The sequence below is a fragment of the Lepidochelys kempii genome, chromosome 1, assembly GCF_965140265.1.
Source record: "Lepidochelys kempii isolate rLepKem1 chromosome 1, rLepKem1.hap2, whole genome shotgun sequence".
In the NCBI taxonomy this organism is placed as follows: Eukaryota; Metazoa; Chordata; order Testudines; family Cheloniidae; genus Lepidochelys; species Lepidochelys kempii.
Window position 1 is genome coordinate 225293167 of NC_133256.1, and position 26972 is coordinate 225320138.

At 38.4% G+C, this 26972-nt stretch overlaps 1 protein-coding gene across 12 annotated transcripts in view; it reads right to left on the minus strand.

Annotated features, from left to right (window-relative positions):
* The window catches only part of ATXN10 (ataxin 10), a 338101-nt gene that overhangs the window by 219934 nt on the left and 91195 nt on the right, over positions 1-26972 (minus strand). For 6 of the 12 annotated variants that reach the window (XR_012155466.1, XR_012155465.1, XM_073315943.1 and 3 more), the window contains one exon: positions 25318-25487. Coding sequence is in view for 6 of the 12 variants with exons in the window: in XM_073315943.1 (XP_073172044.1) it covers positions 25318-25487 (170 nt within the window). In the remaining 6 variants the exon portion in view is untranslated. Of the gene's footprint in view, positions 1-3500; positions 6613-7053; positions 9855-25317; positions 25488-26972 lie in introns of those variants that run through there. The other 6 variants (XR_012155474.1, XR_012155470.1, XR_012155471.1 and 3 more) reach the window with 6 other exon arrangements.

Sequence of the window (26972 nt, forward strand, 5' to 3'; positions counted from 1 at the left end):
TTTAGACAAAACAAATACATGTTTAACAACTACAAAAGATAGATTTTAAGTGATTATAAGTTATATCAAACAGATCAAACCAGATTACCTTAGTAAATAAACAAAACTGCAAGCTGATCTTAATACACTAGATAGGTAGGATATGAATTAACAAATTCTCACCCTGAGTAATATACAGGCTAGCAGATTCTTAAGGCACAAGTTGCCTTTGCTTTCCCAGGTTTCCATACACAGGCTAAAAATCCCTCTAGCCTGGGACCATCACTTCCCACAGTTCAGTCCTTGTCCCTTAGGCCTTTTCAGGTGTGTGGTTGTAGTGAGACTGAGGTCCCATCATGATATCATTTCCCCCTTTTATATCTTCTTCCCACTTGCTGGAAAGCTCTTTTGCTGTGACCTGGGTCAAACAGTTCCCATTGTGCAGTGCTATCTCTGAGAGATTTCTATTGTACACAGTTCCTGGGGTAATCCTTGTGCTTATGTGCATTTCCTCAGTAAGCCATTAACATTGTTTGGTCTTTTTACTGTTGTAACTGAAAGGCTGCTTTTGGGGGTTTTCAACCTCACAACATGTTTCAGTAACACATACATAGCCGAACTTCATAACTTCACATTTGACGACAGCACATACAATCCAACGAGATATTAATGTCTAGCAGATCAAGACTTTTAGAATGATACCTCACAAGGCATGCTTTGTAGAAACCATATCCTAAGGTCAGACTAGATGATCATAATGGTCCCTTCTGACCTAAATAAATATCTATGAAATACATGACAGTGGTGAATATTGGGGTGCCAGGATGTCACAATAAGCAAACTTGGCATATCACTAGGAAAGAAAGTCTGCAGAGCCCTATTAGAAATGTGTGTGATTCTGTTACTGCATTTGCAGGACATGGGAAAGTGACTGGCTTAAAGTTGATCACTAGAGAAGAAGCTCCTAAGAGAAGCATTGGTGCAGCAATGGCAACACTGGGTCTTGTCTGCAGAGCTCTTTCTTTTTCTTCTTCAGGAATTCACCTGTAGAATATATCCGCTCAGTCAAATATAACAGAGGTGAATGTGCTAAGAATCGAGCTGTTCTGAACTAAGAAGGGAGATGTTGACTATGGCCAGCTTTCTCCATGCAAAGACTACCTCCACCTGCATGCTCAGTGTGCCAATGATCAGGCTGCTGTCTCGCATAGGAGCCTGGAGAAGTATGCTGTCATACCCAGCCCTGAAACAGGGCATAGCTGGGTCATGGAGGAGGGTGAGTTGACAAAAGAATGGACGAATGGCCCACCTGCTGCTGAGATAGTCTTGCAGCTAATGATTTGTACATGCATCAAAGAATGAAAATGACCCGATTGCCAGTGCCTTGCAAATGGATTCAAATGCTCTCCAGAAGATAGGATGCAAACATGTGAAAGCATGAATGAAGATTAGCATGGTGTGACAGTATGGAGGACAGGTCAGATGAGGAAGATAATGATACAAATGGAGATGACATTCCAGTCAGATGCTATATACCGGATTGTTAGTGGGTTATCCATTTTATATTACTGTGGGCTTGATATGTCAATGTAGTTATGGCAGAATGTACAACATTAGTGGCACTGCAAAAAAGCTTCAAGAAACATGGAGAGACACAACTCTATTATATGATGTCATTTAATTATATTTTTGTCATTTTAGATTTGAAATTAATATCCTTAATGTAACACCAAAATGCTCCTTTTTACTTACTAATGTACAATGTGTTGAATAAAATATAATCAAAGTGGGTTTTCTTTCATTTAAATAATAATAACACAAATCTGCATATTAGGATTTTTTTCAAAAATTAATGGCTAATTTAAAAAAACCAGGCTCAGTTCTACCACTAAGCAACTCTGCAGAAAGAGCCATCATTACTTTTTATCATCAACTGACATGGAGCTATTAAAAGGAGATTTTGCCCACCAAAATAGTACCAAGAGACAATTTTTTAGGTTTAGCTCATGGACTATAGTGGACATCCTGGGATCTGACAGTGGAACGCCCTTTTGGAAGTGAGCAGACGGAGATCACCAGCTCAGAGGTGCCCTGAAATCTGCAAACTTTAATTTCTCCTCCAGAAGTTGAAGGTTTTGGCCCCATTGTGAGAATACACAGGAAAATGTGGATCTACTGTGCAGTTAGGACTAAGGACTTTGTCAAAGCAAGCAGGAGCTGAAAAGCTTGCCTAGCTAAGGGATGAGGCTAACAAGACATCCTAATTGATAGTGAAATTTTTCATTAGCGAAAGATATAAGCAAGTTCCCAGATGGACTTGCGTGATGGTTCTCGGGATAGTAAGAACTGCAAGTCACCTTGTTACCCCACTGCCTCCAGCGTGAGAGAGACTTGATTGTACGTAACTGGTTATCAGCTTCCTGACACTACCAGCCTGTTCGCCAACCAAGCACTCTTCTCTTGGCTATGCCAGCCCTTTGCTTTGTAGGTTCAACTCCCACTGAAGTGTTCCTCTGTAATGTCCAGCCCCTTGGCCACTGAACACACACAGAAATACCTGGTCTGCTGTCCCCAAAGAAAATAGTGTACAAGCCAGCTTGTATGATTCAACTCAAGATCAACACTTTGCTTAACATCACAGCACTGAGATATATTTACAGTTAAAACAAGTATATTGCCAAAGATTCAAGTGATCGTAAGTAAGGCTATTGGAAACAAATTGTTCCATAATAAACAAAATCATAAACACACTTTCCAGAGACTAAACTTAACAGGTTAATTTCCTGTCTAAAGAGATCTCACCCCCACTGTCATCTGCAATGTTTCAACCAATGCTAATGGTGTCCGTTTACTTACTAGGTGCAAAGATAAAAGTGATTTCATTGCCTTCTACTTATATCCCCCAAAATTCATGGTCTATACCACCTGTGGCTTATTTTTCCTGTGTACTGCTTCCCTTTTGATTTCACACCTCTCCACACTGTGTTAAGCTTACAAGGAAATTTACATCTGACAGAGACACAGCTGAATAAACAGCTCGTCTGACAGAAAATCTGTTTGTCAACTCTGTCACAATACAGACTTTAAAACATATTTTCAGCATAAGTAACTTTTTAAATAGTATCTATACATACATTGCATAATGATATTCATGACCAGTGTGACACTGACTTTCATTTAAAACCACACATGACATTCTTTGATGACCCAGAACGTGCATATTAGACACAGGACATTCCTGTAACCCCCTTGCCAGTGGGCATTAAGGGGTTCTTGAGTTACAGCTTGATCCTGTGGTGGTTCTGTAGTACGCTTGAGGATTTAGGATAAGCAGCCCCTGCAAAAGATGGTAGCATACTTTTAACAGAATGCAAGCTTTTTTAAAAAAGGAGTACTTATGGCGCCTTAGAGACTAACACATTTGTTTGAGCATAAGCTTTTGTGAGCTACAGCTCACTTCATCTCACGAAAACTTATGCTCAAATAAATGTGTTAGTCTCTAAGGCACCACAAGTCCTCCTTTTCTTTTTGCAAATACAGACTAACACGGCTGCTACTCTGAAACCAAGCTTTTTAAAGTGATTCAGCTTTTACCTGCCAATTAGGTAAATATGCTAGAACTTTAAACCCTTCCCAGTAAAGGCTGCATAATGCAACAGTCAGAGGGCCGCACTCTTCAGTAAGTTGCAGCCTCTTTGCAACTCCTCCCTGTGGATTCTGGTGGTAGAGCCAATGTATCTAGCTCTAGTGGCACAGAGTAAATGAGCCAGAGATTGGGGGGGCATAACCAAGATGACTGCTGCTAACGGCCCCTGGGGTATAAGTTATGTTGCTTCAGTGGGGCTTTGAGGGTACTCAGTACCTTGCAGGATCAGGCCCATGTGACTAAGATCAGTTGAAACTGCACAAATAGTTATGATACAACCGGAATACAACATTTATAAAAAATTGTACATACGCTAAAGAATAGATTTGAGTTGTCCTCTGATGACTAGTGCTTTAAGATACAATCTTAACTCTGCAGCAATAACAGTTTATTTTACATTACCACCTCCTCTTCCCTGCCAACAATGCCAGCTTCATTATCGGTTTGTCCATTCTCCCACCACAGCATGATAATTTTCTTCCATGCTGTGCCCCTACATCCCTCCAGAACTGATTTGTAAAGCAACCAGTCTTAATCTCATTCAACCCCCCTCCTTAAAATCCAGTACTCCTCGACACCCAGTCATGTCAGCTAGACAGATATCCACTTACTGTGTGAGTGCAGGGTGGGATCGGTGGGGGAAGGGAAGAGGAGAAGGAACACACAACTTCAACTGCTTGCTTTATTACAATAGCACTTGAGTAGTAACCATGCAGTCATGTCTTTGCTTTCTCCCCACACCCCCAAACCATCTCTGTTACCCTTTCAGTGGATTACGTCTAATATTAGTTGGTACATTCCTCAAACTTTGGGAGAAGCCTAGGCACACGTTTGTGTTGGTTAAACAACAAACAAAAATACCAACCAATTGCTCTGGAAAGATGAGATGTACCACTTATTGTAAAAATGATGTTTTCTGTTGTATTGAGTTTTCCTTTTACTTCAGTTTAAGTTACCAGTTAAAAGTGTTATGAGAAAAATAATTTTAAATTATCAAAAATAAAAGTTGATTTCTTGCAACGGTTTCCACACACAGTTCTCAAATCTTCAAAAGCAGGAAAAAAGATACAGAATGATTTTAAAGCATAGTGTGGTTAATGCTGATGACTGCTGTATTTCTCGGTACACTTAAGCAGTAAGATACAATGGCCCATCCTGCTGAGATTGCAATGGTCGAGGTGCATCATTAGGCTTGAAGCAGAAGGCAAAACACCACAGCCACCCACGTGGTGGCAATTTCCCAGAATGACACACCCATGAGTTTCTTATTACAATTATGAATTGACTTCAGTAGTGCTAATATGTTTTAAATAACTGTAATAAAGAATAATTTATTGAGCATATTTATATCATCCCTAATCCCACAGCCAAAAAAAACTGGGAGGAGAAAGTTCACTTGAAAAATGAAAATAGTAGAAAGACATTATTAATGGTTTCTGTTATTTTCTTTCTCCACATTCTTATACATACACATTGTAGGCAGGATTCTCAAGATTTTAGTGAAGTGTGGAGGATAAGTAATTAATTTTCCACTTTATCTCTCGAGGGCTTTGGTTAAGACACACTATATAACATGCTAAAAACTATTTTTGATAAGAATAATATTATCTTACCATTGCCTTAGGATAATATAGAAGAGGGAGAAGTTTTTCAGGAAAGAGATTGTGCACTGGTCTGTCACCCACTAGAACTCTGGAGAAATGCCAAATATAAAATGACAGACTTCAGGACACAATGGACTGCTAAAGCTTGACGGTAGTTTAACAGTCCTTGGTGCTTGTGTTTCAAATCACACCAGTCAGGGAAGACATTAGAAGTCTGCAGCAAGCAACAGAATTTTCCCTCTGTTACTGTAGCAAACGTTATTTCTTATTTAGCAGTGCCAACTTTAATCTCCACATGCATCCGACGAAGTGAGCTGTAGCTCGCGAAAGTTTATGCTCAAATAAATTTGTTAGTCTCTAAGGTGCCACAAGTCCTCCTTTTCTTTATGAGAAGAACTGTAACATTTAGCAGGAAACAGAAAATAATAGAATTGTGGTTTGGGTAACTCTTCCGTTACTTTGATATCACTGTAATTGTTCTTACAGTAGAGGTGTAATAGATCTGACCTCAAGCCCTTGTGGGGAAAAAGTTTAACCTATGGTTCATTTTTCAATTAGGCCAACCCAGGTGCAACCTAGACCAAAGCCAGGTAGATGATAGCTTTTGATACCCAGTGTCAAGGTTCCTTCCCCACTCTGAACTCTAGGGTACAGATGAGGGGACATGCATGAAAACCCCCCTAAACTTATTTTTACCAGCTTAGGTTAGCATCTAACAAATATAACAGGGAAAGAGCCCACTTGGAAAAGTCTTTCCCCCCCAAAATCCCCCCAAGCCCTACACTCACTTTCCTGGGGAAGGCTTGATAAAAATCCTCACCAATTTGCATAAGTGAACACAGACCCAAACCCTTGGATCTTAAGAACAATGAAAAAGCAATCAGGTTCTTAAAAGAATTTTAATTCAAGAAAAAGTAAAATAATCACCTTTGTAAAATCAGGATGGTAAATACCTTACAGGGTAATTAATTCAAAACATAGAGAATCCCGCTAGGCAAAACATTAAGTTACAAAAAGACAAAACAGGAATATACATTCCATACAGCACAACCTATTTTACCAGCCATTTAACAAAAGGAAATCTAACGCATTTCTAGCTAGATTACTTACTAACTTAACAGAAGTTCTGAAGAGCATTCCTGATCTCTTCCCAGCAAAATCATCACACAGATAGACAGACCCTTTGTTCTCCCCGCCCCCTCCAGCTTTGAAGGTAACTTGTCTTCTCATTGGTCATTTTGGTCAGGTGCCAGCGAGGTTGTCTTAACTTCTTAACCCTTTACAGGTGAAAAGGTTTTGCCTCTGGCCAGGAGGGATTTTATAGTTCTGTATACAGAAAGGTGGTTACCCTTCCCTTTATTTTTATGACAGAAGCGAAGACAGCTGTAAAATAAATAATAAATAATAATAATATAGAAGAAATGGAAGAAAGGGGAAGTTGATAGTAAGGAATATAAATCAGAAGTTAAGAAATTGTAGAAAACTGATAAGAAGACACAAATAGAAATCTATGGCTAGTAAAGGACAATAAGGAGTTTTTGAAATATATTAGGAACAAAAAGAACCTTGACAACAGTATCGGCAGAACCATTCATGGCAGAATCATCAATAATAATGCAGAAAAAGCTAAAGTTCAATAAATATTTCTGTCCTGTATTTGGAGAAAAATCTGATGATATAATTTCATCATAAGGTGATAGGTTTCAGATTAACAGCCGTGTTAGTCTGTATTCGGAAGAAGAAAAGGAGTACTTGTGGCACCTTAGAGACTAACCGATTTATTTGAGCATAAGCTTTCGTGAGCTACAGCTCACTTCATCGGATGCATAAGGTGGTAACACTCTTTCTATCACACTAATATTCGTTGAGGAGGATAAACAGAAGCTACTAAAGTCAGACATTTTTAAATCAGCAGGTCTGCATAACTTGCATCCAAGAGTTTTTAAACAGCTGGTTGAGGAGTTTGCTGGATTGTTAATTGACGTCGAGGATTTTGGTTTTCAATAAGTCGTGGAACACTGGGGAAGCTCCAGAAAACTGGAAGAAAGCTAATGTGCCAATTTTTAAAAAGGATAAGCAGTTTGACCTGGGTAATTATAGGTCTGCCAGCCTGACATCTATCCCAGGCAAGATAATGAACTGGCTAATATGAGATTCTATTAATAAAAAAAATTAAAGCAGGGTAATCTAATTAATGCAAATCAGCACGGGTTTACGGAAAACAGATCCTGTCAAACTAACCTATCACCTTTTTTTATGAGATTACAAGTGTGGTTGATAAAGGTAATAATGCTGACAGAATATTCTTAGATTTCGCTAAAGCATTTGACTTGGTATCACATGACATTTTGATTAAAAAAACTTGAATATAAAATTAACATGGCACATATTAAATGCGCTACAAACTGGCTAACTGATAGGTCTCAAAATGTATCCATAAATGGGGAATCATAATTGAATGGGTCTATTTCCAGTGGGGTTCCACAGAGATCAATTCTTGGCCCTATGCTATTTAATATTTTTATCAGTGACCCAGAAGAAAACAAAATCATCACTGATAAAAATCTGCAGATGACACAACATTGGGGGAATGGAATGGACAGATCACCGATTAAGAACAAGCTAGACTGCTTGGTAAACGGGGCATAAGCAAATAATGTGCATTTTAATATGACTAAATGTCAATGTATATATCTAGGAACAAAAAAATGCGGCCATACTTTCAGGATGGTGGACTCTATCCTGAAAAAGAGTGACTCAGAAAATGATTTGGGGGTTGTGGTGGATAATCAGGTGAACATGAGCTCTTGGTGTGGTGCTGTGACCAAAAGAGCTAATCTGATCCGGGGTTGCATAAACAGGGTAATCTTGAGTACGAGTACAGAGATTATTTTTTACCTCTGTATTTGGCACATGTGCGACTGTTGCTGGAATACAGTGTCCAGTTTTGTTGTCCACAATTGAAGAAGGATGTGGATAAATTAGAGATGGTTCAGAGAAGAGCCATTAGAACGACTAAATGATTAGAAAACATGCTGTTTAGTGACAGACTCAAGGATCTCAATCTGTTTAGTTTAACAAATAGAAGGTTAAGGGGTGAGTTGATTGCTGTCTGTAAGTACCTACATGGAAAACAAATATTTCATAATGGGCACATCAATTTAACAGAGAAACACAAACACAAACTAATGGCCAGAAGTTGAAGCTAAAAGAATTCAGACTGGAAATTAGGCATACATTTTCAACAGTGAGAGTAATTAACCATTGGTTCAATTTAGGAAAGGTCATTCTCTATTATTGACCATTTTTAAATCAAGACGGGATGTTTTTCTGAAAGATCTACTCTAGGAATTATTTTGGGGAAGTTCTAGGACCTGTTTTATACAAGAGATCAGAGTAGCTGATCACAACGTTTTAGAATCTATGAATCCTTCATCTGCATCTGTACGAGGGAAAAAGGTCAAGTTCAGGTCACACAATCTAAACAAAGCCAGTAGGATTTATATGCTTCATAGAAGTGTGATTCAAAGCAGCATCTTGCTAAAGGATGCATTGTATAAATCAAAAAATAAATCAGGCTAAATGCATGTAGGCTAAATACATTTTTAGCTATTTCAACTGATTAACTGGAAAAGAGGAAAGTTAAGGACTAAGAAGCATGAGAAAAAAGCAATTCTGCACACAGTATTCAGGTGAATTCCCATTGGTTTGAATGGAATTTTGTCTGAATAAGGAGCACAGACTCAAGTCCAACACTGGACCACTAGGGATTTAGTACTCTGGCCTATTAACTGAAAAATTAATGCTTTTTTTTTTTTTTTTACGGTTTTTTTAATGTTTTGGTTTTTTTAAGATAAAAATCCTCCATAATCCTCATGCCAATACCTGAGTTACTTTTTGCTGAAAAACAAATCTGACACTTAATGCTCTAATAATGTTTTACTACTCAGAATCCTTGTAACCTTTTCTTGGTAATTCAATTGTTGTTATTTTTAATTATATGAGACTTTTTTCAAACTCATCTGATCATTATGCAGTGATATTTTAGTCTAATAAACTCTGTATATCTTTCCCACTGTAGTTTAGGAAAATCCCAATTTGCCCCTGGCACAACACAAAAGGATACAGAGAATAGGCTAAATCAGTGGTTCTCAAACTCTGGGTCGCGACTTAAGACTTTCTGGGGCCCAGGGCTGAAGCTGAAGCCTGAGCACCACCACCTGGGGATGAAGCCAAAGCCCGAGGACTTCAGTCCTGGGCAATGGGGCTTAAGTTACAGGCCCCCTGCCTGGGGCTGAAGCCTTTGCGCGTTGACTTTGGCTCCCTCACCCAGGGTGGTGGGGCTTAGGTGGGCTCAAGCTTAAGTTCCTCCTCCTTGGGCTGTGTTGTAATTTTTGTTGTCAGAAGGGGGTTGTGGTGCAATGAAGTCTGAGAACCCCTGGGCTAAACTGTACTGTAACGGCATATCTACACTTACCTCCAGCGCGATCAATCCAGCAGGGGTTGATTTATCACGTCTAGTGAATACACGATAAATCGACCTCCAAGCGCTCTCCTGTCAACTACGGTACTCCACCGGAGTGAGATGCATAGGTGGAGTTGACGGGGGAACGGCAGCAGTCGACCTACCACAGTGAAGACACAGCAATAAGTAGCTCTAAGTACATCGACTTCAGCTATGCAATTTTCGTAGCTGAAGTTGGGTAACTTAGACCGACTTAGCTCACCCCCCTCCACCACCACCCCAACAGCGTAGACCAGGCCTAAGTTATATCAGTGTAACAAATCAGAATTTGTCCCAATGAAGAAGATTTGTTACCTGTAACATTTATACAAACACAGTAACATACATAAGCAGGACGGAACTGTGAATGAAAAGGTTGATCCTCATATATATTTCTTACCCTAAGGCCCACTGAAGGTTGAAACCTGTAAGCCAGGGATAGGATGGGCAAAAGACTCTTGTATGGTTCGCAGGGGAAGAGGAAGTAGCGTTTTATGGCCAGCAGGGGGAACAAGGGTCAGGAGCTGCTGCAAAAGGGGGAGTGGATCAGTGTGGTGACGCTGGCTCATCCCCAGAGACCGGAAGGGCTGGTGAGTTCAAAAGGGGCAAGCACGGTGGGAGAAGCCCCTTTTTTCCCCAGATCAGGTGGTGCAGCATGGGACTTCCTTTGAAAGAGCTGAGAAATCCACACTTCCCTAGCACAAACAAGGTTCCAATAGCTGACCCCTCACAATATTTACTATAATTCGTCTCAAGTGAGCAAGAGCTAAAAGTGAATTTCAATTATGAAATAAATTTCTAATTTAAAATAATGAAAATAAAGCAAACTACAAAAAGAATTTAAAAATTACAGTGCATAAGGAGATTAACATGAGATAACAGCATACAGTTGTTTCACAACCACATCCTATAATTCCTAAGAAATCTGCACATGAACAAGCAAATTGTTTCCACAGGTGCACCTAGACTCTGAACTCTTTGGGGCAGGGACTGTCTTTTCACTGCAAGTCTATACAATGTCTAATACAACAGGGCCCTATCTTTGATCCGTGTCTCTTTGCACTGTTCCAATACAAAAAACCATAATGATAATTATTTTAACAGAGACAAAAGCTGCATACCTGGCACCTTTCATCAGAAGTATGCCAACCCTCATGTTAGGTGAGTGAGACTGAGATGATGGCTGACAAAGAGTGGCCATTTGAACTGACTGACCAGACTCACTGCTCTACTCCCACAACTTAGCTTCTGGTTACACAGTAGGCCAGCCCTCACGTGACACCCTGACGTGACACCCACTGCAGTGACGGTTTTCCTTTATAAACAATCTAGCCTTTTTAAAAGGGTTTAGTAATTTTTCTCTAGATTAATCTAAAAATATGAACATATGATGATTGCTATATATTAGTGATAAAATAAATATTTTCCCTGCAAAGGATCAATTTCCTTTATTAGATTACATTTTATACAGCCTTGTTGGGATTAAAAACGACTTAAATTTGTATGTGCAAGAATCTTGCTGTTGTGACTTATGTCTATAAAAGCCATATATACTATGATATACAATAAGCCAGGCATGCTGTAGCACTAAATTTTATGCTGTAAAGACTACTGATGCCTCAGGCTTTTATGGACGAGATGACACATGAAGCCGTACATGGGGAGATTACACATTAGTTTCTTAATTGACTTTAAATTACAACAAGGGTTTTGTTGAGTTTTTGGTTTTTTAAATGCTTGGCAACCTAGCAACACGCAAACATATGCAACTGTGAACGTAAAGAACCCATCAACTAGCTAAATCCACATATCTACAAAGAATGGAGCAGTATATTTTTAGATATGAATTTGCAAATCTATAGTTCAGATCGTTTCAACTATTCCATAATGAATGCTTCTCAAATGGCCACAATTAGCATATAAAAATTTGTAACTAACTCTCTGTCACTTGGTATATCTTTCCTCAGGTAGGGAGGGAGTCAATCATTTACAGAGTTTGAAAAATTCAGATTAATCTTGTTTACACTGTATTCCCTTTCACCTCTTCCAACATTTCACCAATTTGATACAGGTCCATATGTGTACAATTCAAAAGCAACTTCAGATTGCCACCAGTGAAATTTGAAGTGTGCTTGTTTCATAACAATTTAATCACTTGGAAAAAAAATAACTGAGATATCACAACTTGATTAAGTGATTGCTACACACGCGCAGTAACTCTTTATGATGCATCACATTTTATTGCACACCTTTCAGAGAAAGTATCTTTAGGTAAATGGGATTTAAAAATAATTTGGAAGATTTGTTTCCATAGGACCAATGCTGAGGGTACTCAGATGGGAGATGGTACCAATAAGAGACAAATATAGACAAACAGTTTCCATTTCCACTCCATATTATGTTGTCTTTGCTACCTTTCTGAAACACACTTTATCAATTTTTTTTGATCATCAAATATATTTGGCACAAAACAGAAGACCGATTCTCTTCCTAGTTTCTTAAAAAAACAACTTTCAACTGAAGAAAAAATAGTAAATTATAGATCTTAGCAACAGTAAAACAAATTCCTATAAGCGAATATAAATATGTAGTTTTCTTTGAAGTTCATTTTCAAAGGGCCAGGTGGACTCTTCAGACTGAAAAACCTGCAGAAGCAGGCTGACAGTGAGTGGGGTCAGAGAGTGAGGAGACAGAAGACAGAAAACTCTATGAAGGGAACCTTGAACAGCTTCCTTGAGATTGTTCTGTCAGGGAAGTGACGCCCAAAACCTGAATATGCCCTAGGATCTGTTAGGGGCAAGGACCATCTTATGTACAAGCCCTCAGGACTTCCACACTGGATCTGGAGCTCTACACCCAGATTTCCCAAGCTCCCTGTGTGCCAGAGACTTTTCTGCCCACCTGAAATACAAAGGGACAGTTTGCATTTTGACACTTCTCCCTGCAGCAACAAGGGTTAGAAACTCTTTTTAAAATGGAAGTGAGATTCTCATGTAATCACATGACTCCCGGAACTGAGGTTTTAAGATACCCGCCCCCCCCCCCCCCACACACACACAAATATTATGAAACTAGCAATAAAACTGGTAGAGTTGGCAACACAGCTTCTTCCCCAGTCCACAACCTTCCCATGAATGGGACTAGGGAAACCACTGTAATTTAGGCAGCTAACTAGAGCTGGTTGAAAGCTTCCCAACAAAATGTTTCCTCTCAGACTACACTCATTCAATGAAACCTAAACATTTAGCATGTATCTAACAATATTATCAAAATTTTCAACTGAAAAAATTATCAAAGTGCTTCATTTCAACAAGGCTGAAGTGATTCATTTCAACTATCATTTTGATTATATTTGTTATATTATTTATAATATATCAAAATGAAGCACTTTGATAAGGTAGCTTCAATATTTCCAATATAAAATAAAAATTCTGAAAAATGTTGGACATTTTAAAAATTCAACGTTTTGTTCCAATCAGGAAGAAATGAAAAATTTGAAAAATGTTGGAACTTCCCACAGAATTGAAATTCTGAGTTTTGATCAGTTCTACAATGAACATCTCACCCTTCCAAAAAGTCAGGGGGAGAGCCATGCACAAAACATGGACATGATTTTGTCCACGCTAGAGGACACAGCCAACTTCTATTGAAGTCAACAGAAGTTTTGCAATGGACTTCAGTGAGAGCACTTACGGCGTGGAAGTGAGTGTGTAGACCATTACAGCAAATGTCCAGTTGCTGCCCACTCCACTACAAATGGGATTAATCATGTAAAACAAGAAGGTTTTGGCCCAAAATTATAAGTAACCTTGATTAGCAAGCAACAAAATATTTATTTTAACTTGTGAAAATTACATTTAATTTGACTTTGGTAAATTGACCTCCAAATTTATACCACCTGCAATTTCAACACTTTTTACTTCAAATGTATTAATTAGATTTGAATATAAAAATAGTGAATAAACTAAAATTCTTGAATAAATCTTGAAAAATAACTTCTTGAGTAAAGTGAAACATATACTTTGAAAATATAATTTCAGGGAAAGCCAATAATCTAAACATCAAGATTTTAAAAAGACACCATGGCAATGAATAAAAGATAAAGCTGGAAAATTAGATTTCAAAAATTACACAAGCCCAGTTCAACAAATTCTATACACTCAATTTAAAAAAAAAAAAATCAATATCGTAAGGTATGTTCATTCACATTTCAATTAGACTATTTACAAAAAGGTATTTGTTTCTGCAAAAAAAGTGATCTATAAGAGTACTTGTTTCTATAGTTATTTTTATAAGTAAATTGAACAGTAAAACAAATAGGCATCATAAGTCTTGAGTAACTTTGGCATTTAAGTTTCAAGCTACAACAACAGATTCTCTTTCCAGAAGTTTTTAGCTTTGGATAATTTAATATCATTTTCCACTTTTACAAAAAGATTTCCAACTACATTTCATGTGTTTAGACAGTTCTCTTTTTCATCCAAATGAAAGTAACTGAGTCCATTAGTGATACAAAAAGGAAAAAAAAAATAATATAGATAGAATTTATTCTAGATTTCTCCCTCCCCGGCCCCAATTTGGCAATGAAACATTTGCAGAGAAATGGATCATTTTAGTGGTTGTGAATCTTGCCCAGACATTAATTTATCTTGCATTATAGAATATCTTACAATGTATATGAGTAACATGAGCTAAACACTGCTTGTGGGAAGATTAGTAATTTAATATGTGTAACAATGCAAATAGTTCCAATTGAAAATGACAACAGAAAAAAAACCCTGAATTCCAAACTTCTTGCTCAAGAGCCCACACACAGTTTGTTACATTTTGATACACTGACTACAGAAGCACTCCAGTCTGATCAGATGTTTAATTGAGCAGCAGTATAGAAGTGCCCCCACTGGGGATTTGACATATTGCCTCAAAAAAAAATTTGAGCAGCAAAGGGATAGAGGTATAATTTCTACAGAGTGATCATATCTGGATTTTCCTTTCTCCTTAGAAAGAATGACTGATATGCCTAAATTGGAACTAAGAAGATCATAAACACCATGTCAGTACAAAAGCCACATTTACAAGTCTCAGAAACAAACTTTTTTATTCTGTATGGCAGTGACTTCAAGAGTGTAATATAGAAGATAACAATTATTCTCTTCTATGCCTCTTCCAATGGTTAATTATACACACATGCCCACACACACACAGATATTTGAATTGATATAGGAGATGAATTATATTCATCTTAAAATTTAATTTAGTTTTGATATATGTTGTAAACAATGACTAAGGACCAAACGACCTCCTAGTTACCATAAATAGGGTTGCAGAATTCATTTTTTTATAAAATATAAATATAAAAATATAATTCCCTGATAGATAATATTGAAGTTTGCTTTTAAGCATATTTTTAGATTTTTGATTATTTAAATTTTCAAAGTTGTGATTTAAATTTTCACAAATTATGGGAGGGTGGTCAGATAATTATTTAACGACAGTAGACACATTCAAAAAGTTAAAGCTTTATAACCATTAAAACACAAATTGTCAACATCACATGTCAAAATCTACAAAGTAAATATCATTAAATCAAACTAATAAGTTGTCAAGCACGTTTTTCTTGCTTTGCCTTCTCCCTTCCCCCATATAACCAAACCATCTTCAAATCCTGCAGCTGCTTCTTGCACATTATCTACAAAATCAGTTGGTTTCCCAGTGTCCTGCACTCATCCTTGTCCTCATTATCTCAGCTACTGTGACCTCTTACTCTGGCATCCCTGACACCTTCATAGCCCTTCTCCAATCCACAGAAAACATCTAACCAAATTATCTTTCTTGTCTGATACAGTCAACATACACCACCAACATGAATCCCTGCACTGGTTTCCCTCCTCTTCTGCAGCTTCATATCTAAGCGTCTTGCAACAGCATTCTGGGCTCTGCATAACTGCTTTCTCCTTACTTATCTACACTAAATTTCCTTATGTGATACCCCCAACTCACCATGTCCACTATGCCAATCTATATTCCCAAAGTTGACGCCTGTTCAAGCACCACTGTGCCTTCTTACATATATGAAATGCCCTTCCTGAGCTGATCTGCAAGGTCACTACCCCTCTCAGCATTCCAATTCCTCAAATTCTGCTGGAACATCTAAATGAATCCAACTTGCTGATCACAGCTATCACGTAGGCACCTGGAGAAACAATATCATAGCATTATTAAAACACTATCATTGCCAGCTACCACCTTTCTCCTCCCCTTTGTTTAGTTTTTACTATTTATTGTGAGCTCTTTGGAGAGAGAGAGAGAGAGAGGGGACCACATGCTGTCTATGTTTGGACAACATCTCACACATGGTGTATTCTACTAAAGATCAAACAATAAGAATAAAATTAATAATTTAATAGATTTTAACCCAGAGGAACTTTATAATCATCTTAGCCTGACCTCCTGCAAAACACAGGCCAAAGAACCCAATAAATTTCTACATCAAGCCCATAAATTCTGTTGAAGCTAGAAAAGCTCAAAGCTTCATTTTAGAAAGATATCCTAAAGATTCTTAATAGTGCCTTCCCTGACCCACCACCATCACATCCATTTTGTCTGGACAGAGGTTAAAGCTGGCTAAGCTTTCCTCCAGGAGCCTATCTTGACTAGGAGTTGGGAAAGCAAGGAGACTGCAGAATCCAGTAAATAGAATTAAAAGTGACTCATCACTATCCTGATGTTATTGCAGCCCCAATCTCTTCAAGTAGTCACCCACATCGAGAAAGAAGGTGTGCCCTCAGGCAGAATTAGCATTTGACATCACAGCCCTCTGGATCCTCAAAAGAGTGAGCAGAGCCATGGTCAAGAGATCCCATCTACTCATCAGGTCTCAATGTAGAATTGACACCACCTCATGATCAACTACACCAAATGCTACTGAAAGATTCTGATTTTATTAAAAACACATGAACTCATTGCACAGGCAATGATTCAATTAAGTTTTTGAAGGAAACCATATAATATTTGAACCACTACATGCACTGTATATTCAGAAATATTTTTCTTTGAGCCTTCTGGATATTCCAGTGAAGGAAACTCACCCAGATTCTGTAACTAATGTACACCTACTGCTGTACCAGCTTGCAATGGAAATATACTGCAGGAACTTAGCAGAAGTCACAAGAGACAGGCAAAAGGAGAAGAGAATGAATCAGTGATGATGAATGTAAACAGCATACTTCAAAAATTTTCTTCTGGTTTTATAACATTTAAATACATCTGTTTAGCAATTGCTAAATTAAGAAATGTTCAAAGAATGATTAACATTAACGGTTCCCAGCCTTCTTTTCAATTGGTCAATCCTAATAAGTCTCTGGATCAACTGAACAGAAATGGTTGTTTAAGTCCCAGCAGAACTGAAGTCCCAATATGTATGCAGCTGAAGTAGACAATTTATTTGGATAATATTTTAAAAGCTGAACATGTTATCCCTTATCTCCATTATTGGAATCTGCGCCGTCCTTAGGCATACGCAGCTGTGTAGGGCACCACTAAATTTGAGGCACTGCCACTGAGATGGGACAGCAAGCAGGTAGGAGTGGGGCTGGGTCGCAGAGCTGAATGAGCTGGTGCGGTGCATTCTGAGGGAGTGTACTGCTGGGGTCCCTGGGAAGGGGAGGGAGAAATCACCTATGTGACTCAAGCCCTGAAACTTGATAAAACAGAAATTCTCCATTATTTTTAATTTGTACCTAGATTTACAAACCTTTAGGTTCCTCATAAAATAGAAACCTAGAAACTTTAATAACTCAAGAGGTTCAAAACTACTATACCAAGCCAAGAAAACAGAGATACAAAAGTGACTGACACTGTAGCTCAGAGGCTCTTTAATCTTTCTAGAATACTGTACCCCTTTCAGGAGTCTGATTTGTCTTGCCTGTCGCCAAGTTTCACTTCACTTAAAAACTACTTGCTTACAAAACCAGACATAAAAATACAAAAAAAAGTGTCACAGCACATTATTACTGAAAAATTGCTTCCTTTCTCATTTTTACCATATAATTATAAAATAGATCAATTGGAATATAAATCTTGTACTTACATTTCCATGTATAGTCTATAGAGCAGTATAAACAAGTCATTGTCTATATGAAATTATAGTTTGTACTGACTTGGCTAGCTTATTGTAAAACTAGGCAAATATCTAGATGAGTTGATGTACCCCTTGGAAGACCTCTACGTACCCCTGGTTGAGAACCACTGCTGTAGCTCATACGCAACTATAACAAACATTTAAGCATCCGTAAATGGAGAGGAAGAGAAAACTATGTCCAAAAGGATTCTATGCAAAATGCACAATATTATAAGATCAGCTCATTGTAAAGTCTGATGTAACTTTAAGAAAATAGTGCCTGGGATGTTGGTTGGGGGGAAAGAGTAGAGGGAACTGAAGTTCATACTGAGGTTAAAACTATGGAAAACAATATGGAAAACTAAAATGAAATCCTCACTGTTGCAATAGGGGAAAATCTATACAAAAACAGTACATCAGTGGTATCTGACACCAGTAAAACTGCAAAGAAATTCTAGTACAAGCTAAGAGCTGAGCTGGAAAGTATGTGATCAAAAAAGGCACACATTCTTCCACGTATGGTGATCCTGCCACCAGCAAGCAGCAATACTGAGAAAGAATTTGAACAAATGTGTTTAAAAAAAGGTACTAGAAACCCTCTGTATCTATTATATATTAGAAGCTTAAAATAGGCTATTTTAATAATAAATAATTAAATAATAAATAAATCTACTAAAAGTAAATAGATAATAGATCTACTCGAAGTCCAACTTCAGTAAGAATTTTGCACTTCTGACAGTCAGGCCATGTCAAGGTTCCTTCCCCACTCTGAAGTCTAGGGTACAGATGTGGGGACCTGCACGAAAACCTCCTAAGCTTACTTTTACCAGCTTAGGTTAAAACTTCCCCAAGGTACAAACTATTTTACCCTTTGCCCTTGGACTTCCACTGCCACCACCAAATGTTTATCTGGGTTTATTTATTAGGAAAGTGTTGTTTGGAAACGTCTTTCCCCCAAAAGCCTCCAACCCTTGCACTCCACTTCCTGGGGAAGTGGTAAAAATCCTCACCAATTTGCATAGGTGACCTGTCATAAATATAAAGAGAAGGGTAAACCCCTTTGAAATCCCTCCTGGCCAGGGGAAAGCTCCTCTCACCTGTAAAGGGTTAAGAAGCTAAAGGTAACCTCGCTGGCACCTGACCAAAATGACCAATGAGGAGACAAGATACTTTCAAAAGCTGGGAGGAGGGAGAGAAACAAAGGGTCTGTGTGTCTGTCTATATTCTGTCTTTGCCGGGGATAGACCAGGAATGGAGTCTCAGAACTTTTAGTAAGTAATCTAGCTAGGTACGTGTTAGATTATGATTTCTTTAAATGGCTGAGAAAAGAACTGTGATGAATAGAATAACTATTTCTGTCTGTGTATCTTTTTTGTAACTTAAGGTTTTACCTAGAGGGGTTCTCTATGTTTTGAATCTAATTACCCTGTAAGGTATCTACCATCCTGATTTTACAGGGGGAATTTCTTTATTTCTATTTACTTCTATTTTTATTAAAAGTCTTCTTGTAAGAAAACTGAATGCTTGTTCATTGTTCTCAGATCCAAGGGTTTGGGTATGTGGTCACCTATGTAAATTGGTGAGGCTTTTTATCCAACATTTCCCAGGAAAGGGGGGGTGCAAGTGTTGGGAGGATTGTTCATTGTTCTTAAGATCCAAGGGTCTGGGTCTGTAGTCACCTAGGCAAATTGGTGAGGCTTTTTACCAAACCTTGTCCAGGAAGTGGGGTGCAAGGTTTTGGGAAGTATTTTGGGGGGAAAGACGTGTCCAAACAGCTCTTCCCCAGTAACCAGTATTAGTTTGGTGGTGGTAGCGGCCAATCCAAGGACAAAGGGTGGAATATTTTGTACCTTGGGCAAGTTTTGACCTAAGCTGGTAAAAGTAAGCTTAGGAGGTTTTTCATGCAGGTCCCCACATCTGTACCCTAGAGTTCAGAGTAGGGGAGGAACCTTGACATGACCCCAGACCCAAACCCTTGGATCTGAAGAACAATGAAAAAAGCATTCAGGTCTTACAAGAAGAATTTTAATAGAAGCAAAAAGAATCACCTCTGTAAAATCAGGATGGTAAATACCTTACAGGGTAATTAGATTCAAAACATAGAGAATCCCTCTAGGCAAAACCTTAAGTTACAAAAAAGACACACAGACAGGAATACCCATTCTATTCAGCACAACTTAATTTCTCAGCCATTTAAAGAAATCAAAATCTAACGCATATCTAGCTGGATTACTTACTAAGTTCTAAGGCTCCATTCCTGTTCTGTCCCTGGCAAAAGCATCACACAGACAGACCCTTTGTTTTTCCCTCTCCCCAGCTTTTGAAAGTATCTTGTCTCCTCATTGGTCATTTTGGTCAGGTGCCAGCGAGGTTATCCTAGCTCCTTAACCCTTTACAGGTGAGAGTATTTTTCCTCTGGCCAGGAGGGATTTTAAAGGGGTTTACCCTTCCCTTTATATTTATGACAGGCCATAAGAATGAAATACCATGACATTGTGAAAAAGTAGCAGCACTAACAATTCTGTGCTGGTGTAATGCTATGTGGGTAATTTTAACCGGGATTTCAATATCCATCGCAGTATCATTTTTTCCTTTAGAAACATCAATAAAATAATGTCGATTTCTCTCTCTCTCAAATATTGTCATATATAATTAAATCAATGTCTTTTTAACACCTTGTGTACCTTCCTTTACAGACAATTGCATGGCCTAGCCCAAGCGCATATTCAGTTAAATGAACTGAACTCCACACAATAGAGAATGCATACACTGCCTCTTTTACATAATACAGACTGTTGAGAGACAGAGGCAGTTAACTCAGCTAAGAGTTATTTCTGATAACTCAGAATACTTGAGAGTAAAAAATTATAACATATAATTAAAAAAAAACTAAGCAAGGAGTTATGTATCTTCTACTTAGGAATTTAATTTTATTTGACTGTTACAGGAACAGTAAGTAAAGGAGACTAATGATGACAGCTTGATTTATGAATTTTGACATTTTAAGAAAACAGGATTACATTACGAAAAAGGAATTCTAAACTAGTCAGATCTTGCTCATATTTTCAGGTGGAACAGCCTTCAAATCAGCCAGGTAGACTTCTCAAAAAAATTAAACTAATTTATTAGACAAAACAGACAATATTTTATTTGTTTTTAAGTTTACACCTTACAAAAGATGCACCTGAAGTATATTTTCTACCCACACAAGATGACTCTTCCTCTACTCTAAATCAATGGAGAAGTTAAATTTAGGGAAGCGTTATTGTCAGATATAATTGTAAAATGTAAATGTAAAACTGTAAAACTGCATCCGATGAAGTGAGCTGTAGCTCACGAAAGCTTATGCTCAAATAAATTTGTTAGTCTCTAAGGTGCCACAAGTCCTCCTTTTCTTTTTTACGGATACAGACTAACATGGCTGCTAGTCTGAAACCTGTGAAATGACATGCATCTCAAAACTCAGAACCTACGTTCCTCAAGTAATCTTTCCTCTGAAAGAAAAAAAGTATTGATTTCTTTCTATGGATAGATTTGTAAAATTAGAGCAATCCCATGCAGGTAGGCATGTGGTAATCAAGACTTTTTTTCCTTGCCTAAAGAATAAAATTGTTTTGAGTCAAGCCATTTTCCTGCCCAAGAAATCTCACTGCCTGCCTGCATCACAGTAGAGCCAAGTACTTAAGAATGCAGTCAGGGTCTGAAGTTTACTGACCACTCTCCTTTTATACAATTCTTATGGTTATTTCCATGTGTCTACGAAGAGCATAAGAATTCCAGCAGTAAGGACTACTGGCCATGTACTCTGCAGAGGGAAGAAAGTTATGGTAGCAATATCTACATCTAAGGCATCATCTTAAATGCACATTTGTAATTATGTTTTGTTTTATTAGTCAAAAGCTGCATACTGATTAGAGCTGGTCAGAACATTTTTACTTAAAAATGAGAAACATTTTTGACTTGTTGCAATATTGACATACTGCTTATACTCATTGTCAATGGCTTCTTGGAATTCCCAAACAGAAACTCCATACGAGATACAGATTCCCCCGTTCAAAATGAATATATTTTAGCAAAGAAAAAGAGAACACAATGGTGTTCACACCACAAAAAACTGCACTCTTAATAGAGAAGAAAGAATTAATGGGAGATGGAAAATGAACTACATGACGTTCTTTAGATGATGTCCCTGAAAACGGGCTGGGTAATGTCGATGAAGATAAATAGTTGCTATCCATGATGTACTTTTTCCTTTGCTGAACATAAGACTTTAGTTTCTAGAGAGTAACTTTCCTCAGTATCATATTCTTTTGTCAAGAAAGTTTCAACTCAGGATACAGAGAATTTTCTAGTTATAAGCAACAGCTGAACTTGGCAGTTCTCTTCTGTGCTACAATGCAGACAGCTGGAGTGAAACAAAAATCTAACTTTCTACTGAACAGGTAGTTGGGGTGAAGGGCTGGGGCTCCATTGTGTTAGGCACTGTATAATCACAGAGGACAGCCGCTGCCCCAAACACTGCATAATAAGAACGAACGAAAGAAGAAAATAAATAATTTCTTCTCAGTTTTCTCTTTGCAGAACAGACTTGCCTCCTGCATGTCCAACCTGCCTATCAAACATCTCTTACAGCCCTTGCTATGCTCAAGTACTCCCCTTCCTTCCTCACAACCTCCCAACTAAGGGAGGCACCCAGTCGCATTCTGTGAGACACAAAACACAAAGCAAAAACACAACTCCTCCCTTCCCCCCTTCCCCCACAAACACACCTAAGGTGTTTTAAGGTGGCTCTTGGCAGGTTCCCCTCTTGAGAGAGTTCCATGCCTGTCCCAGGGGTGGAGACAAGTGGCCCACCTGGCTCAGCCTGCCCCTTGGTGTCCTAGATGTGGCAGTTCCTGACTGCTTCCCCTCTCTGAAGCAGGAGCTAAGAGGGTGGTGAGCCCCACCAGACTGTTTAGGTAAAAAGGAGTTTTCACTCCTTGCACAGATTTGAACTTTCCATATGTCTGTTGCTGCTCAAGCTCTACCAGCACTGAGTGAAAACATTCGGATTTACATCAGACATGTTATATAAGTCAAAACTCATATTCAGTGATATCCTGCACAACCATATTTTTTGTACCTGAACTGGAAATTTGGTCTGAGACTCTTTTCTTACAACACTTCACCTACGCAGCTTCAGAAAAAATATAATTAGGGTGGCTAGCCTGGCAACAACCTGCTTTAATCATCACATCTCATTTTACAACTTAAACCTCTGCTTTTTCTATGTCTTAAGAACTTATCACAATAGCAAAAATAAACTATGAAGAAGGAGAGATGTAAACAATGCACTCCTAAGAGAAAGCCCCCGAAGGTTTCCATCATAATGATACCACAGGGCTAACACCAGGCTTCTCTCCACAATGGAGGGAGAAAAATAAATTTACTGAAAACTAAACTATGGGTTTAATACAAGATGCAGATGCATCAAAGTAACAGCAGTAATTAATTTTTCCACTCAGAAGCATTGTCCCAAAATTTTCCACCATTGCCAATATAAATCACATCTTTAATCTCTTGTCCTAGCTACTTGAATAGCAGGTGAGAGGATGGGTGAAGGAAGCAGTTTCTGCAGAGTCACTACCAGCCTCCCTCCCAGCCTGTGTAGATGGGCATTGCTTCAGCTCTGCCTCCAATGCACCAGACAGCAGAGCTGCAAGAGCACACTGGGAGATGTAGTCCGTGCCAGGTATAGGTACTGGTGAAGGGTCTGTCTCCCATAGAGTAAGAGGAAATGGGGAGGTAGATTCTGACTTGAGTCACAATCCACTCAGTCTTATTCCTGGAGCAGTGCAACTGCACTGGCCATACACAGGGCTTAAGACAAACTACCATTTAGCAACGAGAGCTAATGCATATATATGTCTCCTCAAACTGGCAATGGAAGTACAGGCATTCCCAAGGAAACTGCCTTTGATATTTAGTTGTTCAGTGTACTTGATATTACTTCCATCCAAACAGCATAACAGACTGTTCCAATGAAAAAACTATACTGTTAAAGAAATCCTCCTCCACAGGTGGCAAAACCTGAGACTGTGACCACAAAATAAGGAGTGGAGGACCAGATACAAACAGCCCAAGTAACACTACACAGACTCTACTTGGCAATGTGGAATTAGATTAGCTCATCTCACATGGAACGCTCACGAGCGGTCAGATAATAGCTATAGTCCCTGCTAGCATAGGCCTGATTTGAGTTGCTGATAGATGTAAAATGCTCTATATTCCTTTACTAGTCATTTGAGCTAGCTATTATCCCATGCTTTTTATTTTCTATCCCATCTATTACTTTTCTGGAAATTGTCACCCACACCCTTTAACTTTATCTAAGACAATATTGAAATAAAGAAAACAATCCTGAATTTACTCAAACCGTCCATCTGACCCTAAGAAACAGTTACCTCTAGCCCTCATGAGCTAGAGGGAAGGCTACCACGACACCAAGCTCGTCATCAGAAGATGTGTCTTCAGAAGCAAGTTCCCCACAAATGAAGACGCACCAACTTAAAGCAGCACCAGCCCCTTCCATAATAGATGCAAAACTTGCAGACATATCTCCATTCCTATGATGATTAATATTCCCTACTACACACTTTTCAGCACATCTCCTGTGTTGTGACAGGCATGTGTAGGACCAAGAGATCTTGAAAAGTGTGTTGTGGAGGAACATTATGTGTTAGGAGCCCTTTGATTAATTTATCTTATGGTGCAATCTGTCCAATTCTGGAAAGGTTTACAACATAATGCATTTAAACATTACAATATTTTTCATGGAAGGCCTACTTGCCTGCAGCAAGAAAAGCAGGTTCACATCTGGATGAAACATCACTTCTTATGCAACACTCAGGAAAGGATTTAATTATTAAGAGTAGGCAGCTGCCATCTCACTTTCTTTTCATTGTTCTCACTCCAGAAAGAAAAGCTAATTTTCCCTATATGGGACTGGCTCCTCAATAGTCAGAGGATTCAACGTGAGGAGGTATGCAGACTTACCTGTATCTCAAAAATGGAAGAAAGTTTTAGGGGAGAGAGAGAGGCAATAGCGAGGCCAACTAAACTTGATTTTTGTTTGTTTTTTTAAAAATCAGCTGGGTTTTAACTTCCAGAAGCTTTTTAAGAACTGTAGTCAGATGTGAACGGGGCAGGAAGAACAAAACATTGGCTTTGAGTGAGAGAGATGGACAGAAAGCACAGATAAAACTGAACATGTTAAACACACATACAAAATAAAGCCAATTATTATGGTAATTACGTGATGTGGATTTCTTTCATAATTCTGAAGAAGTCCAGCAACATTTATTTCTACTTCTGCCCTCCTAATACAAATTTTAACCTCTACTGTAGATTAACTATATTATTTAGTCATAAACCAAACTCGTGTGTGTAGCTGATCATGCAAGAGACTGCATGGAAACAATCCTACCTTGTCTTGATTTTCCTTATTCTTGTAACACAGATTTCCAATCAAACGAATGAGGTGTGATTTAAAACCCACAGCTGGATGTGAAATTTCTCCCTCCCCTGTCATAGAATGTGTGGCAGTGAAGATATTTGTAGTCTGTTTCCCAGCCAGGTGGGTTAGCTGCAAAGTATCTACATAAGGAAGCAAACAGACATTTTAATACATTACCATATTGGGAACATCACTGCTTTTCATAGCGCAGTGCTATTTTCACAACACTATCATTTCTATATAATTCTAGATTTTTCAAGAATGTTGGAAGAACATCAGTTTGCCAATTTTGTTTGTTTGTTTATTAATTTTTGTGCCAGGATTAGGGTGAGACAGCCCTGAAGCTTTTCCCACTTATTTGATTTTGTAGTTCAGACACAGAGTCTTAATGATGAGTCCAATTTTCCACACACACAGGCATCAGAGCCATCGGTGGTTGATGATTCGGACACTCTTCTTGATGCTATGCCTTCGTAGTGCTCAGTTTTCAATTCTTTCAAAGCAGAGACTTCTCTGGAACGTTGAGGTTTTGCCTCAAACTACTGCTAACAAAAAACACTGAACAGTCAAGTTAACATAGTTATTCTTAGGCTAACAAACAAATTGGAGAACAGAATCCATTGCTGTAGTCCTCAGGCACTGCTAGCCAATAGAACTATAATACATCACACATGGTTGCAATGTTCTAGTCTGCAGCTGTGTTTAATTAATCTGGAGATAGCTGCACAGAAAAAACAGACAGAAAGCTGCTAGTGAAACAAGTATTGGCACATTAACTGGTGAAACTGCTGTATGGATCTCCAACTCCTTGTAATTCTCCATCTGTGCTGAAATAGTTAAGCATTTGTTAAGGAAGTACAAGGGAATATTTTGTGATTCTTCAAGACATACATCAATGTAAGTGTATCTAAGTGCCCTTACTTAATGGAAGTAGTAAATTATGTATTTGAATTTAATCAGAAAGGTTAGCTGTAGCTAAGCGTAGGAGCAGAGCACACTAGCAATCCTCTTCCCAAAGGACATTTAGAATATCTCAGTGTATATAAGCTGAGTAGTTTCAGTCTACAAGTTCAAAGTAATATGTTGAATGAATGATTTCCTTAAACTGACATGAGACCTTTATGAGCTGTGTAGAAGGCTGTGTGCAGCAACATCAGATTCAGCTGAAGCAAAGAGTTTTGGGAGTAGAAATCATCACTTGCACACCACTTTCTCCCTTTTCCCTGAGGCGAGGGTCTCTCCTCATTGGCCTGGCTTCTTTTTATTGTGTAAAAATCTTTACTTTTATGGGGAGGCTTGTTTTAAACTGAACTTTGAAGTAACAATTTGATTAATGAGAACTTTTATTGTATTCTCTATCTTGGCTTTCAGGTACTGAATAAGTGATAGATGGGAAAGTCCTATTTTTCTTTTTAGAGGAACTCAAACACACAATCAGACAGTAGAATAAAATGAAGCTGTCATCCTTTACAAACTCATCCCATACAAACAGGACTGCTGAGAGACAGATAAAGGCTCTGTTGGGGAAACAGAGCTAACTGCACTCTGAACAAGTACAGCAGCAGAACTTCCAGAGACAAACCAAACATCTGAAAATGTAGATTAATAATTCACTGCTCTATTTA